At 37.4% G+C, this 18,458-nt stretch overlaps 1 protein-coding gene across 2 annotated transcripts; it reads left to right on the top strand.

Annotated features, from left to right (window-relative positions):
• Nucleotides 1-5,726: 5,726 nt before the first annotated feature.
• Nucleotides 5,727-17,091, top strand: LOC117304373 (stathmin-like). 2 transcript variants are annotated; one of them, XM_033788780.1, is made up of 5 exons: nucleotides 5,727-5,815; nucleotides 10,523-10,629; nucleotides 14,478-14,626; nucleotides 15,234-15,425; nucleotides 16,885-17,091. In XM_033788780.1, exons 2-5 carry the CDS (start codon nucleotides 10,605-10,607, stop codon nucleotides 16,981-16,983), a joined length of 465 nt encoding a protein of 154 aa, XP_033644671.1. In that variant the 5' UTR covers nucleotides 5,727-5,815; nucleotides 10,523-10,604; the 3' UTR covers nucleotides 16,984-17,091. The 2 variants fall into 2 exon arrangements, with proteins under 2 accessions (XP_033644671.1, XP_033644672.1); XM_033788781.1 differs by lacking the exon at nucleotides 5,727-5,815 and adding an exon at nucleotides 9,554-9,668.
• The last annotated feature ends 1,367 nt before the right edge of the window (nucleotides 17,092-18,458 follow it).

The following is an 18,458-nucleotide window of genomic DNA, read 5'->3' as shown; positions in this document are numbered from 1 at the left end:
TACAGAAGGTAATGGTGAAAGACTTCTCTTGAAATGTTATTCCATGAAATGCTTTACTTTTTGAGAAAACATTAAAACAATATCAATTCTCAATAGCGAGAATTACGGATTACGAGAATTACACGACTTTGCGAAACGCGTGGATACAAGGGTGGGTTTTCCCGTTATTTTCTCTGATGACCGATTGAGCCTAAATTTTCACAGGTTTGTTATTTTATATATAAGTTGTGATACACGAAGTGTGGGCCTTGGACAATACTGTTTACCGAAAGGGTCCAATGGCTTTAATGGGATTATTAGGTTAAGTTGCACCCCTAAACAGGTCTAGAAAGTACAAAATTTCATGTGAATATCATGGACAAAATGACAGTCTTGAATGTGAGGATGACACAAAAATAGTCTGGTGTCATTGTGAGCATTGCATGCTAACAAAACCTTTATAGTCGGGGAAATAAAACATGGCCTACAACCCTAGTACATGTATATGTGTTTAATTATACATGTACATGTACTTCAATTTTCACTGGGTTGTTATTTCATGTGTATGTTGGGTCAAATAAAGTGAAGATTCTGCTCTTTGATAATAGATGGCTGCTTGCTGTACTTATAATAGAGGAGCAACCTTTTATACTAATTCATCCCACACAGGCTTTTCATGCGATAGAAACTTTTTTTTTTCTGGATCGACTGGGAACCAAAAGTGTGTGTGTGTGGTTTGTTGTAAAACTGTTATGGATGTAAACTTTGTGTATGAGTAAACTAGTGATAAACATGTGTGTACAAGTTTTGCTCTCTGCTGACCTCTTTTCATGGAGCTGCTTAAAGTCAGTGGACACTACTGGTCATTACTCAAAAAACATATTAGCATAAAACCGTACTTGGTAACAAGTAATGGGGAGAGGTTGATAGTATAACCCATTGTGAGAAGTGGCTCCCTCTGAAGTGATGTAGTTTTCGAGAAAGAAGTAATTTTCCACAAATTTGATTTTGAGACCTCAGATTTAGACTTTGAGGTCACGAAATCAAGTATCTGAAAGCAAACACAACTTCGTGTGACGAGGAAGTTGAGATACACCAAGTGAGAAGACTGGTCTTTGACAACAACAAATAGTCTCCACTGTCTTTAAGCACAAAAAAGTAGCTAAAGCACAACAAAATTATAGTACGCTTACCAGAATAAGGTTACCAGTCATTTAAGCTAAGCTAAATATTTTTAAGCATTATTTTCTTCAGCTGAAGCAGTTCTGTGAAAATGGACCAAGGTATTTATATAATTGAAATTTACATATGACGAATTGAATTTTAAATAACTGGATCCTTTGACAAATCTGATTTTAAGATTTTGATTTTAACTTTATTAGTGTAATTATTGTTTTTTGATTCTGATCCAATAATATTTAATGATACAATCAACAAAATACTGTTTTGACACTTTATTCAGGTATATAAATAAATAAATTTAAACAAATTAGATAATTAAATAGAAGTTAGTTGTATAATCATGCAATGTTTCCTTTGTATATTATATTTGACTCAGATCTGACGTCACACTTTGAAGCTCATGAATAATGCCAGATACCTGCCTGGCAGGATGCTGTCAGATGTACCCTTTGACCTCGCATTCATTTCACGCGGAGATTCACAGTCAATTCATAGCATGTACATGTACACATAATATTAATTTCACGCGGAGATTCACAGTCAATTCATAGCATGTACATGTACACATAATATTACAAGATGCACTATGTGCACAAGCTGAATACAGAGCGATCAAAAGTACATCACATCTGACTATGATCATAACAAAGATATATAAAACGTAAGTCATTGTACGTTCATCCAATGAAATCGTTGTTAATGAAGTCATTGTAAACAATGATATCGTTGGGCCTGTCTCTGTCCTTCCTCTATGGTAAGACCAGTGCCTGTCTTTATGCCTTGCAGAAAACAAGACAGGAGACCAGACCAGAAAGTTGGTGGTGGGCCATGACTTAACTTACACTTCCAGACTAGTGAATTACCCAGTGATCTGTCATTGAGTCCACGTCCGTGATCACCTTTTGACCTCGTATCTATAGATGATGTGACATCGCATGTTTACAAAAGAGCCACAGAGCCTGGACTTCCTGCAGGCAGGATTTGTACACAGCCTAATGGAAGAAATCATAAAATATTATATTTTATGGAGATTTCACGGTCTAATTCTTATCAACTTTTGATATGATGAAAGGGGCCATCTCAAAACTTGTCCAGCTCTTACTTTCATAATTCTTTGATTATGTGGAAATAATGACACAACATGTCGGCTTTCCCACAGGACCTGTGTAGTATTGTGCCTGCGAGTATGAAAGAATGTACACAAGGTCACACTTATTGTAAACAAAGTTCACATGGTCTATTCACATAGCCTTCATGGTTCTGGAGATTCGCAGTTAAATCTGACGTACACATAAACAAATACCCAAATCCTTTTCGAATTGGGACAAGGGGCCATGCCAGTCTAGGGGTGTATGTTGCGACAAGAGAAATTCCCTATACGGCTATACGGCGTCGACCTCGGGCTTTTGGTATCTTGAAGTTGACGCCAAAACACATCTCTGTTCTTGGAGCACACAGGGGCATAGGGATAAGATCCCGCATGAGATTGCAGCAATAAACCAGAGGCAGGCCCAAGTAAGGTTTTAATAATTATTTTGAGTAATTACCAATAGTGTCCACTGCCTTATAAAGCATCACTAGGAACAGGTTGAGTTGAGTAGGCTATACTAAGGACTCATGCGAGCAGTCATTCATCATCGTTGTTTTGTCTGACGGCACGCACACTTAAGGAAAATAAGCAGGGGTACGTTGTTATTTCACATCATGTGAAACGTACCATGCTCTGCATTCGTTGTCGGTCTTGATACAAAAACACATCGTTGTGAAAAGTCGTGCATGGTGTGTGTGGTGAACAAACATCAATGCGTAAACTACAGTAAAACATAGAGCTGCTATATAACTCTGGGTATAAGGTCGACCCTGCGTGTTAAGCCGGAGCTACCGCGCATGCGTTCAAGAAAGAAAGAAAGACACACACGCGATGCAGAAGCTTATCAAGATGTCCTTCCTCATGCATGATAGCCTTGGTTCCAAGTCTTTGATCGTGGCTTGTTTAAAGGGAAGGTACACGTTTGGTAATTACTCAAAACAAATATTAACTTAAAAACTGACTTGGTAACGAGCATTGGAGAGCTTTTAGTAGTATAAAACATTGTGAGAAACGACTCCCTCTGAAGTAACGTAGTTTTTGAGAAAGAGGTAATTTCTCACTATAAGAGACTTCTACCTAGAAGTCTTTTATTCCTATCTGAAAGCACCCAAATTCTTCCAACAAGGGTGTTTTTTCTTTCATCATTTTCTCGCAACTCCGATGACCAATTGAGCTCACTTTTCACAGGCTTGTTATTTTATGCTTATGATGGGATACACCAAGTGAGGACACTGGTCTTTGACACTACCAAACGTGTACCTTCCCTTTAATCGTCCTGATAGCCGCTACAAACATTGCCCTCTTAACCTCCGTCATTACGCCGATTGCGAGTTGGGGCGCATGATAGCTAAATGTGGGGCGATTTTCGTGGCTGAGATGCAGAAGAATAACCGCGGTCTAAGACTTGAATCAAGTCTATATGACTCCATAAACGCAAACAAGCAACCTTGGGAGCGCATGAGAACGTGTGGTCAAGATCGTTGATCGACGTGTGGTCAAGATCAGTTTTCCTGACTGTTGTCAAAATTTTGTAGAATACTCTTACAAATATTTTGAAACTATAAACAGAAAGTGGCCAGACTAACATAATTTGTTGTATTCCTTGTAATGCGCAGTAGAGTATAGGTCACTGCGCAATATAAGTGTCCGTATTTACTATTATTATTTGCCGAAAACCCTCCCGATACACATCGCTATAAGCCTTTTTAAAATAATATGGCGAACACAATGCTACAACACTAAAAGGTTTGGGTCAATTATTCGTGTGTACACACACAGACCCAAACCAAGCCACGAAAAACTCACGCGCCCCCGCAATCGTAGACTTGACTCAAGTCCCAATCCCGTGCCATCCCCAGGAAACTACTGTTTTGTGATGCTGTGCATTCCTAAACCTGTTCCGCATGCGAGAATTCTCGGGACCACATTTTTGACGGCGAGCGTGCATTGTATACTGTATGCTACGGGTTGTTTCATAGTAAGTTGAGGTAATAGCTTAGGGACCTTTCACACGAGAATGGGACTTGGATCAAATCTACCGCAATCGTAGGATGACGGTGGCTAGTCTAACAACAAGAGGGCGCTAGTTAAGGTATTGTGGCCAATAAAAGCCATGATCGCTGACTGTGAGGTAAAAACAAATCATTCCCCAAATCTACACTAGAACCGATGTGTTTAAAGACGATGGAGTGGATTTCACTAAGAGTTAGGACTAGTCTTATCTCGAGTTAGCACCAGTTACTCGTCCTAACTTAGGACTATCAATGCAATTTGTATATCTCGATAGTCCTAATTAGTTAGGAATAGTCCTAACTAGTCCTAACTCTTTGTGAAATCGACCCGACACTATTGTTAATAATTGTCAAAGGCTAGTCTTATCACTTTGGTGTATCTCAACATAATGCACAAAATAACGAACTTGTGAAAATTTGAGCTCAATCGGTCGTCGAAGTTGCGAGATATTAATGAAAGAAAGAAAAAACCACCATTGTCAAACGAAATGTGTGTGCTTTCAGTCAGCTGCTTGGATTTCGAGACCCCAAAATTCTAAATCTGAGGTCTCCGATCGAAATCAACTTCGTGGATTACTTCTTTCTCGAAAACTACATTACTTCAGAAGGGAGCAGTTTCTTACAATGTTTTCTACTATCAACCTCTCCCCATTACTCGTTGAGTAGGGGCGTCATCTAATAAATATTATTTTTGAGTAACTACCAAGTGTTCACTGCCTTTAAGCACTACAAAAGTTACAGATTTGGAGGCGGATTTTCTTCATGAAGATTAGTTTTTCTTTGTATGTGGGAAGTAAGATATAAGAAGTTAAACCTTCTTTTACCTAACTGTTACTTTTTATAATAATTAAATGAGCAAACCCCATGCTTGTCTTAAAATGGTGGGATTCCCCCGCGGGTTTTACTAAAGACTGATGGGGTGACATAAAAACATGGACATTACTCTAATGGGATTACCCACGACCTTGGACCCGAATAGTAATAATATTACTTGCGTAGTTTCTTATTAGAATAGTTGGTTTGTTTGAACTGTGTCGAGATCCTTTGGACTCTCTTTTGACACTGGAAAAACATGGAAATGCTTGAATAGTTTTGCTGAAATGAAGAGTTTTATTAAGGCTAGGCCTAAGCCTAGGCTACAACTATGTTTGTGAGAGAAAACAGAAGGCGATTAATGCTAACAATACAGATCGATTTTGTTGTTACATTATTGCATTTTTTCTTTAGAACAGGACACAAACCCACACATTACATCCGCCTTGTTCTTGTGCCCATCTCATGTTTTTGCTTGTCGTAGAAATTATTTTGCTGAGCAGTCATTGATTTGAATAATCTAAAACAATGTTCACGCGAAGATTAATAATGCTCAAAAACAAATGCATGCGCGCCTATACCGCCCTCTGTTGAGAAGCATTACGCGATTCCAACACCCTCCAATCGAATCATTTGAAAACAATCACGTGGTAATGTTAACTGGATTGCCGCGAATAAATCAGTGGAACGTCATTTTCTTTTTTCCACATTCGGATCGTGTGTGGCGTGCGAAGGGGAGGTGAGTTTCGCAAAATACCCTTTTTGTTTTTTTTTACCTCATTGTAAACTGTCTAGAATTTGTGATTTTGATTGTGCCTGTGATGTTTCAACCGTGTAATACACAATGCATAATCTGGGGGTGTATTGTTGGCTCCATGGTGTTTTTTTGTGGGTAAACTACGCCCGTATTTTTGGGGTCCAGTCTTGACTGACTGGCCGTGGGATGGATGCCCGAGTTACGCCCGCGAATGACAGTTTTATACGGTCGGCATGGTCATCATGGATCGTAGAATTGTGTCGGCCTAGCCTGCAGGCACCGGTGGATGAAGAATGATAATGCACAAAAACAGCGGCTTGGTCCTGTACATTGCTGGGGAACGATATTCCTCTTACGTCACTTCAGACTCGGTCTGATTTTTGTCTTGTTTGCTCCTTCTTTTAATCTGAATCTTATTCTTCAAGTAGAAACACCTGGAGACATTTTGATTTGAGTGATGTCATGCTAATGTTAATTTTAGTGGGAAAACGTTCCGTATCTTGCCACCACGTCTTGTTCACTCATTTTTACAAAAACGAAAAAAGAATATTTGAGTTAATAAATAATTCATAAAATGATAAAGTGGTGGCAGGGAACGTTTCCAGGAAATTTTATTACTTTAATTTTTTTTATTTTTTAAAGAATGTTTCTTTTTTAAATTTTATAAAAACTGAGATATCCCTTTTTGTAAAAATGAATGAAAAAATGGTCGCATGAAACAAAGTTATCCCCCAAAAATACTTATATATATAATAATCATGTGTTTGTATGTGTGTGATGATTAGGCCGCCACAAAATGTACAATTAATAATAAAACAAGCAGGCTTAGGTTTTTTTTATTGGTGGAATTGGCCTTTTATCTTCCATCAGAAGGGTCCCTTTTTTTTTTTTTATTCTTAATCCTAGTTTTGATTTTAGCCTTTGCTATTTGAATCGCCTTTTTAAAGTTCTACAGACAGACAGCTACAAAGTACAACCATGTCTGCTTGATTGTTTTACTTTTAAAGAAAACTGTTTTATAATATAATCTTTGTGAAATTTGTAATACATTGTAGCTTACATAGCTTCCCTTATAATTATTGTATACAATTTAGTTCTCTGAAGCCCAATTTAGCATGAACTACATTTTGACCCAAATTTTGACCCAAATTTCAGACCAACCTTTTTTAACCCTGCTAAAAACACAATGTTTAAACAAAAAATACAAAATACAGGCAAAATTTAGATATAAAGTAAACATATTAACATTTTTAAGATTAGAAGGGTTATTTTGTACCACTTTTAACCCTAATATGTGATTTAATTGTCTCTCAATAAATTTTGTTTCTTTATCATTGGTGTTTTTCAATAATATGCAGAAATGGAGGGTGTGGGGTATATTCTTGCCACAATGTGCAGTAATTTTAATAAAGATCATGATTTGTCTCAGATGTGGATGTTTTCAAATCCTCAAGTCAGATGTCCCGATTGAATTCCTACCATTGATCCTGACTCTTTGTTTGTGGGCATTGTTTAACTGATTAATGCGCATCCAAACAAACTGGTAACTGAATTAAAAACCACCTGCCGATTGAATGTAAACTTTGAAATGAGCAATACACTTACAGGGAACAATTTCATCGAGGACTTGTGCATGTTGCAGATTTTATTTGAGTGAAACAAATTTATGCACATTGAATTAGCGTTGATGAATGTTGAATAGCATCGGACACATTTTGTTGAGCATTTTGTCCTGCTATAATTAGAAGGGAATTCGTTCAAGGGAAATTGTGCATGACAACATTTCTTTATAGGTTTCAAACTGCACCCCAAAGACTTTCATAATTTTAACCACAATGCTCTGTGCATCAACTTGAGAATTTTGTGTTACTTGGCTATATTATCATCAGTCCTTTCTTTATGTACATGTACGTGTACCTGTAGCATACGCTTACTCGCAATGTACTCGTACCTATGGTTGTACACGTGCACATAACGTGTCTCGGATCGGTCCCGGAAGATTTGCCTAAATGGTCCACACTACACGAGCTCATGAATACATTCATGTCCCCATGATCAACGCTGACTGTCCCCCTCATCATAGAGTGCCACAACCTGTTGGGCAATGAAAGGTGTCTCACATTCAGCGGCGAGGGGGGGGGGGGTGAATCATGTGGATGTAATAGTTAACTAGTGATGATGATGGAGGATGACATGGCCTGAGTCAATCAGGTATGAGTAAGACGTTTTACATGTCATTCACCAAGGAGGAGGACACATTAAAGACACGGACACTATTGGTAATTGTCAAAGACCAGTCTTCTCACTTGGTGTCAACGAAAAGGCATTAAAAAATCAAACCTAAGCAAATTTGAGCTCAATTGGTCCTCGAAGGTGCAAGATAATAATGAAAGAAAAAGAAAAAATGGTCGCACGACGTTGTGTGCTTTCAGATGCTTGATTTCGAGACCTCAAATTCTAAATATGAGGTCTCGAAATCAAATTCATGGAAAATTACTTCTTTCTCGAAAACCACGTCACTTCAGAGGGAACCGTTTCTCAAAATGTTTTATACTAATAATTATTTTGAGAACTTACCAATAGTATCCACTGCCTTTACCTGTCTGTGTCATGATATAGTTTCAAAGATTGTTTTAGATTTGAAAATCGGTAGTATAAACGCCAGTCAAAAATGTTGATACCGTCCATTCTTGGGTAGAAATAATGCAGAGGAAGACTATGTTTATGAATTTATTATTTGAATTCATTTATTTTTACAAAGTTAAAAGAATTTTCTGCAAAGTTTAACAATTTGTTGATATCGTCCAGGCTTTCTTGAGTAGAATTGGCACAAAGGAAAACTCTGTTTCAAGAAAATTTATTATTTGAACTATTTATTTATTATTACGAAGTAATGTCTGCATGAAGTGTGTTGCTGTTTAGTTGCGGGTAGTTTTTATATTCTTCCTTTTTTAGAACCCCTTTCATAATTTTAGTAAATGTAGTTTAATAATCCGTGAAGGACTCAAAACGGCGACCACATTTTTAAACGAAATGTTCACATGTTCTGCTCCAAAAATATATATTATGTCAGTTGATGGCTAACATAATAATACATTTTTATAGATCTGGGCCCAATTTCATAGAGCTGCTAAGGACAAAAATTTGCTAAGCATGGAATTTTGGCCTTCATAAAAACAGGATTTCTAACAAAATTTCCATGTGATTTTCAGGATAAGCTGAATATCAGTACAGGCAATAATTTTGTACGTATCAAATGGAAATTTTGTTGGGTATCATGTTTTTTTTCCAAGGAAGAAATTTCATGCTTATCAAATTTTTGTGCTTAGCAGCTCTATGAAATTGGACCCTGTATGCATAGTATAGTATAGTAGTGTGTTGGAATGCCGATGATCATAATCACGTCCCAGACCTAGCTACAATTCTGTAAATTATCTCCCATGAGAACAGAGTAAGATCCTTCATCATGTCCTCCTAGACTCTCTACTCCTTGCTACATCTGCATAATTATGCAGACTACCTCACTCTCAGACAAAGAGTCGGTTGGCAAACGAACCCGAGTCACCCGCATTTTTAATGCGAGTCGGGCACTCGACAAACCCCATCGCTGCTTGCTGCGTCAAACAGAGAGACCTATTGACTCTTGTTATACCCACGCAGCAAGCCCAGATATTCTGATTCGTACTGTACAATGATATATGGTTTGACATAATAAATGCATGCGGTGGGGGTTAGTGAGGAAAAAGAGTCTGAGAGTAGCTGTCAATTTTGACTTGCTCGTTTCTGTCTAGGGATCCAGAGGTCTGTTCTCGTTTCTGTGAGGATTCAGTCAGAGGTCTGTTCAGATATTCCTGTTCTCCTTTATGTTGGCATTGATTGTTTTTTCCTAGTGGGGGAAATGTTTTGTAACATGTAGCTTAGGGTAGTGTAAATACTGTCTTGAGTCTCTTTTCTGAAACCATACTGCTTCATACTGTTTCATTCTGTAATGCATGTAAATGAGTACACATTTAGCATACACTGTATGTTGTCGTCACTGAAATTATCTGTTCTTAACTTTTGTAGTTGTATGAATACTGCAAAGATCACAGTACACTCGTACACAGTCATGACAGAGTAAAATACAGTGAATGTAGAAAATTATACTGAAGTGTGACCATCTTTGCAAGACCTTATACTCATTTCTTACAGGTCTTGAGAATTGTTCACCTTTTAAATTATTTATAGGGCCAGGGGGATTTCATCTCGGAGAAGCAACGTGTTTATTTAGCCATGCTTAACAACCTGTTGCCGCAATTTTATTTTTCAGCGGCTCACACATGTTTACTGATCAATACATAGATCTACGGACTCAAAATTAACACTGTGGGCCAGTGATTTTTGCACAAAAACACGGCTTGATCCAAGTCACAAGCACTTGCATTTTTCAATTGAATTGAATAAAATACCTAATTTTTGGTATTTATTTGTGAAAAAGTGTTGGCTGCAAATAAGAATCTGATCAATGTCTTTCAATTCTGCTGCAATTGAAGTTGAAGTTCAAGTACACTTTTGAGATCTTCTATTAATGCTTGTCCGAAAAACTCATTTAGATTCTCTGGTCTTGTAAAATAACTTCAGGAGCTAACCTATTTCATAAGTTAATATTATATATTTTAAAACTGGTATCTTTGATTGTTTTGTTCCTAGATTCCACTCAGTGTAAACATAGCAGCAGTTGTGACTTCAGTGCCTTACGTTAACATCTCTTCATCTTACAAGATCTCATTAAATGCAGACTGCAGACATGCCTTCAGGTAAGATCACTTTTTTGGGGGGTCGAAGTTCGGTACTTCTCAACAATTCACAATAATTGAGAAAATTTAATAAGGAATGAAGCATTACATGTAAAAAACAAGATTGTCTCCTGACGATGACTAGAGCAAGTTAGTCGAAATGTTGAAACCAATTCAAGAACTGACTCCTCGGTAGTAATTATGATCCTAGATAAGCTAAAGTAGTAGTCCCAGCCTATTTCTATATTGTTTACCATCCGCCTAGGTATAAGCAGGACAGTTCTTTTCAGAACTGAGACGTCTCCCGACACCCCAACAATCTACTCCGCGGTAGTAGAATAAAGCAAGACAGTTCTCTAAGAACAAACTCTACCTGGCAAGTAGATACACATATGGTGTTACCGCAAACCAAATAAATATTTTTAAAAAAAAATTCATTTCAGAAGAAGCTCATTTTGTAATTATCAAAATAAAACGCATTAAAATCTCAAGGATTTTTTTTGTTTTCCGTCAAGTGAAAAGGGCTTTAGTATTGAAATTGTTTTTTCTTTCACTCCTGACTCCTAAACTTGTAGAATTTTATAGTCAATTGCAAAAGTGTTAAAACAACTAGATTAAATTTAAAACGGGTTAAATGTATCACATTTTTACCTTAGCAGATTACAAAATACAAATTAATTACAATTGGTCAACTTGACTGGTAAGCAGTTAGAAATTAGAAATTTTGTTTTTCAGTTATTTAGAGCTCCCATTTTGGCTTTAAGTTTTTTTTTTTTTTTTTTTTTTTTTTTTTTTTTAGTTCAAAGCACTTGCACTAAAAATGTAGACGTTGCAGATTTGTGAAACAATAAAGAATATTATTTGACACAAAGTTAGGTGTGCAGGGCAAGTATTCTTTAATCATTATACTGACAGTTTTAGAATTTCCTGTTTTTATGTTGACTGTGTTCCTTCTTTCTTATCCCTTGGCCTCGACTGAGGAAGAAGGAAGAAATAGCCTCGAGCAAAAGATACAAAAAAAATTCCCCTGCAGAATTACATTATTAGACTAAGTAAACCAGCACACACTAGTACCACAGATTCTCCACAGATATAATTCCCCGATGATGATTTCCACTGTATTTATGCAGCCCACACTCGGAATAGCCATAAATGGCAATTATGATGTGGACCCACAGAAACGCATTAAAATCTCAAGGCATGCAGTTTTCTCTAGATCTTCTCGCTGTCGGGTGAGGACAGAATTGAGGGTGAAATTTGATCAGTGATAAATGGACTCTGTTTATGCACGGCAGAATCGATGGCAAACTACTAGAAACCATACAGTTATATTTTAGTAATGTTGTAGTGTGTATGATACATTTGTCATTAGCGTTTTTATAAGAAGACAAGTGTATTGATAAACTGATGGGGTGGAGAAAACAATAATTCCACATTGTAATTTTGTCTAGTGCTTTTAAAGGTTTTTATCTCCTGCTTGCTTTGTACACTTGTCAGTTTAGTTATTACAGAACTCTGTATACAAAAGGGCCTACATATGTACATGAATGTCCTGTCAGTGTAGTTTTAGCAATGTCAATGAAAGTGAAAAAGCATGTTCATATACCAGGCAATTGTCAGTCGCCCATCCTTGCAAGTTTAATGTCAGGGGACTGAAATTCGCTAATTTTGCTGTACATGTAGCCAAGCAAAGAGTGCACAGTACACACGTTACAAAAGGTAGAAATAAGGGTTTGTGAAATGGCCGGATTGGGGTGCGTAATGTGTGCGTAATGTGTACGTGACTGACATGTATTTTATTGTCTGGACACTCTGTACGCGAACATGAATTATGCTCATGGGGGTGGGGGGGGGTCTCTTTGGCCCTCCACTCGCCTACACAGTCATGATGAGTGGGATGGCAGTCTGAATACATTTGTCATTATAATTGTCTGCTATTTGGCAAAATGGACTAGCCTTGTGCTTAGGGATCTGCAGCAGAAGAGATATGCACTGACTCATTGTTAATTTTAAAAGGGTTTGTAGTTTATATTCAAGTACACTGCAACATACATATTTTTGTATTATGTGGACATGGCCATGCACTGTACTGCTTCCCAAGAGAGTAAAAGACAAACATTTGTATAAATGCACATTCGTGAAGCAGGACTCATGTTTAGGCGCCCCCCCCCCCAATGCAAGAGGGATGAGGGGAACCTTATTAGAGAACATGCTGTTTCAAAAGATTTATATGATTTGGTTGAAGTATGGTTATTTTTTTCCTCCCCCCCCCTCTTTTTTTTTGCTAGTGAATGTCATGATGTTAAGCATGAGTAAAATCATAATGGACAAGCCGGCAGTCTTTTTGTCTAATTTGGATTAAAATACCTCAAAGTGTGGTATACCTTGAACAGAAACAAATTGCATTGGTTTTAAAATAAAGTACCTTTCAATGCTATTAAATAATTCTTATAAGACAGATCTTCAAAAAGAACCAGTTAAATGCATGTTTTAAATTGCAGGAATTTAGTCTTCCCATTTTGATTATGGGTTATGGCCCACTCCAGGAAAAAATGCAGTCTTGTAGATTCCTCAACAAGTAAAATTCATTTAAATCTTCAAATAAAAACAGTTAAATTCTGGGTTAACTGTGAGCCAAAAAGTTGTTTTCTCATTTTCCACCCTGGTTTTGTAAAAATAAATCAGGCCCACTCCAGTAAAAATATAGTTCAAGTCTTGTGATGGATTTCGTCCCCAAATTGGAGCCCCCAATCAGAGTTGTCTGGACACAGCCCCACTGCATCTGCTGCATAATCCAATTACAGAATTACATGCATGGAAGGTTCCATGTTTAATTAGCTGACGATTCACTCATGTGTGATTCATCTCTCAAAACAAATTAGGGATTCCTGATTAGGGTTTCTCTATTTTGACAACATTTATTCTTTCTGGTTATTGAACTGTGCTAAAAAATTAAATTATAAATCTCAGAGATGATTATAATTTTTTTCTTTATAGTTTGTTTTGACTTGAACATTTGCAAACTGCCACCGTACCTGATCAGCGTCTGGCATGGTTGGAACATTGGAAGACTTTAGGAGAAAATTAATGTTATTCGATTCTTTGTAGCTTGTTTGAATTGAACATTGCCTTTAATTAGAACTACATTTTGTGGCATTGAAAGCTGTCACACCTTAGTCACAGGCAACCACTATTGAAGTATTGAAGACTGTCACAATAGTGTCACACCTTAGTCACACGCATGGTTAGCATGCTTCATAATTTCTTTAGAACTGGCTATAGATGTACATACACTGTACACAGTGTACACCAATTGTACATGATAGGTGTATAGTCGAGCTAAATGAGATGTTTGTTGAAAATATCATTAGTTAAATGGAGAAACAAGCTAAAACAGGTCAACATGGATGAAAACAAAATATTGTTATCAATTTATAATCTTATTTTATAATTTTGGCAACTTCCTTCCTGATAAGTAACATAAAAGGGTGAAAATAATTTAATGCCTTTCAATAAACAACTCGACTTTAAACCCCTTTTCTCAGTTTTTTTTTCTCTTGTACAACTCTTGGTGTTTCTACATTGTACGTTCGCAACCTTTTGAACCAAACAGTAATAAAGAAAAGATAAATGCCAATTTTTTTTAAATTACCTGGGTTGACAAATGACTAATTTTGACAACCAATATATTAATTTTGGTTTTTACCCATACACCGATGTGTGTTAGCACTGTATACTCGGTACTTTCCCCGAGTCCTGTGAAAAAATATCACAGGCATGTTACTCGGGTGGCATTTGAACCCACAACCCTTGCAATTCTAGAGCAGTGTCTTATCAATATATTAATTATAAAATTTCACTCGTTGCAGAAATCAAGAAATCGTCTGGGATGGCGTTTGAATTGGTCTTCAAAGAGCCGTCCAAGGATGCGATCAGGAGTCCGATCCAGTCGCCTCCAAAACAGATCTCCTTGGAGGAGCTCAAGCTGAAACAGGAGAAGGCGGAGGAGAGGAGAAAGGTACATTGTACATTGTTATGTGTCTATTGTTTCCTGAGAACGGGGCCCAATTTCATAAAGCCTGTAAGAACACAAATTTGCTAAGCATGTAATTTCTTCCTTAATAAAAACAGGATTACCAGGATAAGCAAACAACAGCTGAATACCAGTATCAAGCAATATACAACAAATGGAAATTTGGTTGGTAATCTTGTTTTTATCAAGGAAGACATTTCATGCTGAGCAAATTTTTGTGAAGTTGGGATCAGAAGACTCGTTGGTCCAATTTTTGTGGCTCTGCGTACCTCCAAATTCTGCGCTAACGATCACGATTCCCCACTTACGTACAAGTGCTGAACTTCTGCGCTAGCCTATTAACGTGGAGCACGCACCCGCAGAAGCCAAAATTCCCAGCTAACTTGTGAACTACAATTGTACGCTTGCCGTAAGCACAGAATTCCCTGCTTGCGTAAGTGCCGATTCTGGGCCTGCGGTAAGCAGAGCCATGAAATTAGGCCCATTTGTCTTACCGTCCAGTGTACACCCCCGCTCCCCAACACGCACAAATAATGTGCAGGTCAAACAGTTTCAAATTTATTTTCATCCGTCCTTCCTCCCTAACCGTCAGCAAACGGAGAAAGAGCTGAAAGAGAACCTCGCCAAGCAACACAGTCTCATCCAGGCCGCCAAGGCTAAGCAGGAGGAGTATAACAACACCTTCAAGCAGTCGACGTCGGAGAAGATAAGAGAGAAAGAGCAGAAGCTTAAAGAACAGAGAGAGGCCCAGCAAAAGTTGAGGGAGCAGAAGAAGATCGAGTTGGTGAGTCTATTCGTTGACCCGATTCTTCCAAGTCACTTCTCCCTAGTCAATTTCCCCATGTGTTGTGTTACATTTTAGGCAACACAAAAAATGTATTACAGAAACTTTCAAATGATCTTTCAAAAACAAACTCTAATCGAGGATTATTTAATCCATTGAAAATGGCATCTTTGGAAAGTGGCTACTAATTACAAAAAAATTGCATTGAACTGCATTATAACTTGGGAAAATTGTGCATCTGGATGTGTAATAGCTACATTTCAGAAAATAAGACCACTGGGGTGGGGGGTGCAAAAAAAACTTTAATATTAAGGTGTTAGCATCTTGCTGGATTTGCTGCGACATAGTAGCATGTGTATGCGAGCAAGATGCAAATAATATGATTCAATGTGTCAAGCATTCAGTCAGAGTCGAAAGGTTAAGACACATGCAGACAGATTGTTCAGTGAAAGAAATAAGGGGGGGGGTGCGCTGTGATGCCATTTTCAATGAGTCATCCTCCACACTGAGCGTGTCTCTAGGCAGCCAATCCTGCATATTCAATGTACCACTGTCTCGCATTTAGTCACTTGCCAGACAAGGTTTTTTAAAGACGGAACAAACACAAAAAATGTAATTTATGTCTCGGGGTGCCTCTCATCAAATGCATCGTGGGATTTTTAAAGGTTTTTTCTTTCTGCTGTCGTTATTGTTTACATTCTTGATAAGTTTTGTCTTCAAATGATCGGATTGTGAAGTGTGTATTAAAAATAACATATAATGAGGGAAAATAATGTATTTGAAAATAATATGAGAAGAAAATGTTTGCATTTTTCAGATCCTTTAGTTGTTTGTAGTATTTTTAATGGTTTCATTTAATATACGTGTGGGTAACAGCTGGTCTGGCCTAATTTTATAATTATTTGTTTTGGGATTTAATTGGGGAATTTAGGCCTATAAGTTTTGTTTTCTTGTAATGCTTTTCATTTTGCTGTTAAGCGCTTTGAGGAATGCCAATTCATATTGCGCTATATAAATACTGTTTTATTTTGTTTTATTATTATTATTATTATTCATAAATCAAGAATTGTCTGATAATTTGTATTTGTGTTTTTGCTTCGTGTCCCCTTTTCTGTTTTGTCAGTTTGTCTGGGTTTTTGTTGTTGTCTTCTCAAACACAAGCACAGGTCTGCTTATCGGGGTGTGCCTCCTGCCCTAATAAGTATTCCATGTTTACTTAAATTTGATATTAATCTGTATGCCTCTGAAAATGTCTCTGAATTATATTGAAGAAGGCTGTTTACTTGTTTGTGTTCAAAGGAGACAAAAGGGACATTCCAATTTCATTGACTGATGTGACAAAATAAAAAAAAAATTCTTCCTCCTTTTACAAATAGTGTAGTGTGATCTGACCAATTGTCTTTGATATTTTGAGCTGACAGAAACATAATCTGCTCTTTCTCTGCTCTTTCTTTTACAGGAAGAACAACTGTCGAAGGTCCGCGCAAATGCAGCAAAAATAAAAGAGAGTGGTGAAGCAGACACCATGTGTACAGCCGACCCTACCAGAGCACAGTAGTTCTATCTAGCCAGCACTTCACATTAAACCTGCCTTTCATGCCCTCTCCCTCCAGATATTCTATTATCACCTGCGCGAGGAAAACAAAAATTAAAACACACAAAAAAATATCAGCGAAAAACATTTTGTTAGTTTGCAAACACGTATATGTATACATGTCAGATTGTTTGTAATGTGGAACTGGAAAAACTTCCCCCGAAATCTGAATTTGGTTCGATGGCTGTATGACTTTCATAGCGCGAGATAAATGCGTGAAGATTTGTTTTTTCGAACTATGCCCAATCGCTTGTCTTGGTCTATTTGCAAACTGGCCGTGACAGGCCTGCTTATTAAAAGAACTCACATTATTTTTTGGCGTGCCTTATTAATGTACAGGGGCAATCAGTGTTGATGGTATTTTGGAAACTGAATATTTAATTGTGCCATATTATGTAGCGCGGTTGGTTTGCTGTTTTGTACTCGGTGTTCAAGCCACGTTTAAGGTGCTTCATTAAAGGATTGGGGTACATAATGTCCACCGAATTACACCGCTTGAAGGTAATGATAGTAGAAAGCTTACCATAAAATATTAATTGCTGAGGTGCTGTAGTTTTTGAGAAACAAGTAAAATAATATTACTAAAATACGTTTTGCATGCTGAAATAATTTTAGTGACTTGGTTTACTCATTTTCTCAAAAACTACAACACCTCAGCAAGTAATATTTTAAGGGAAGCTTTTTCTACCGTCATTATTTTCAAACTGTGTGAGTTTGATGTAGATCTGTGGACATTGTGTGTTGTGTCCTACAAAAAGTACCTTTAATCAGCAATTCAAGGTGATTTTTTAATTGACATATTTTTTTTTTATGGGAAGGTATACTGAAATTGCACATGTCCCTGAATCGATACAACATCTTAGGGATGCACTGTACAGGGTGTGGCATATGGCATTATTTGAATAACCTTCTGAATTTTTTTGTAGGGGGGGGGAGTATGATTGAAGGAAGAAAAAACAAGACGTCTGCAGGAAGGGATTTGTTTGAAAGGGTGTAGCTTTTTTTGTGGGTCAGAACATGAAACATACGGCCTCCAGGCTTCCAGTGTTGTGGTGCTACAACGGTTTCTGCTTGCTTGAAGCAACTTTGGAAGTGAAATTGTAGCAGGATTTTTAAGAAACTGCTGCACCATCGTCAGCTTTGTGCTTAGCCATAATTTATGCTTTAAAAGCTGATGCCTGGGCATAAACAGGAGCATGATAAATAAACGGGAGCGCTGGTTATGGTTGAGTTTTAAAACACTTGTATGGGTTCGTCCACGGAGCACGAATTGACTTGAAATGCAATGGCTTTCATTTCTTGGCGATCAAGTGAATTGTACTTGTACTATTTTTGTGTGAAATGTTTTGCATCTCATAGCACAACATGCTCGGGCTGCATGCTTTTGCAAGACTTTAAGACTAGGGCCACTAATTACAAACAAAAAATCTCGCAACTGC

Source organism: Asterias rubens, chromosome 21, assembly GCF_902459465.1.
Source record: "Asterias rubens chromosome 21, eAstRub1.3, whole genome shotgun sequence".
NCBI lineage: Eukaryota > Metazoa > Echinodermata > Asteroidea > Forcipulatida > Asteriidae > Asterias > Asterias rubens.
Note: the sequence above shows the minus strand (reverse complement) of the source record. Positions and strands in the feature narration are given on the sequence as shown.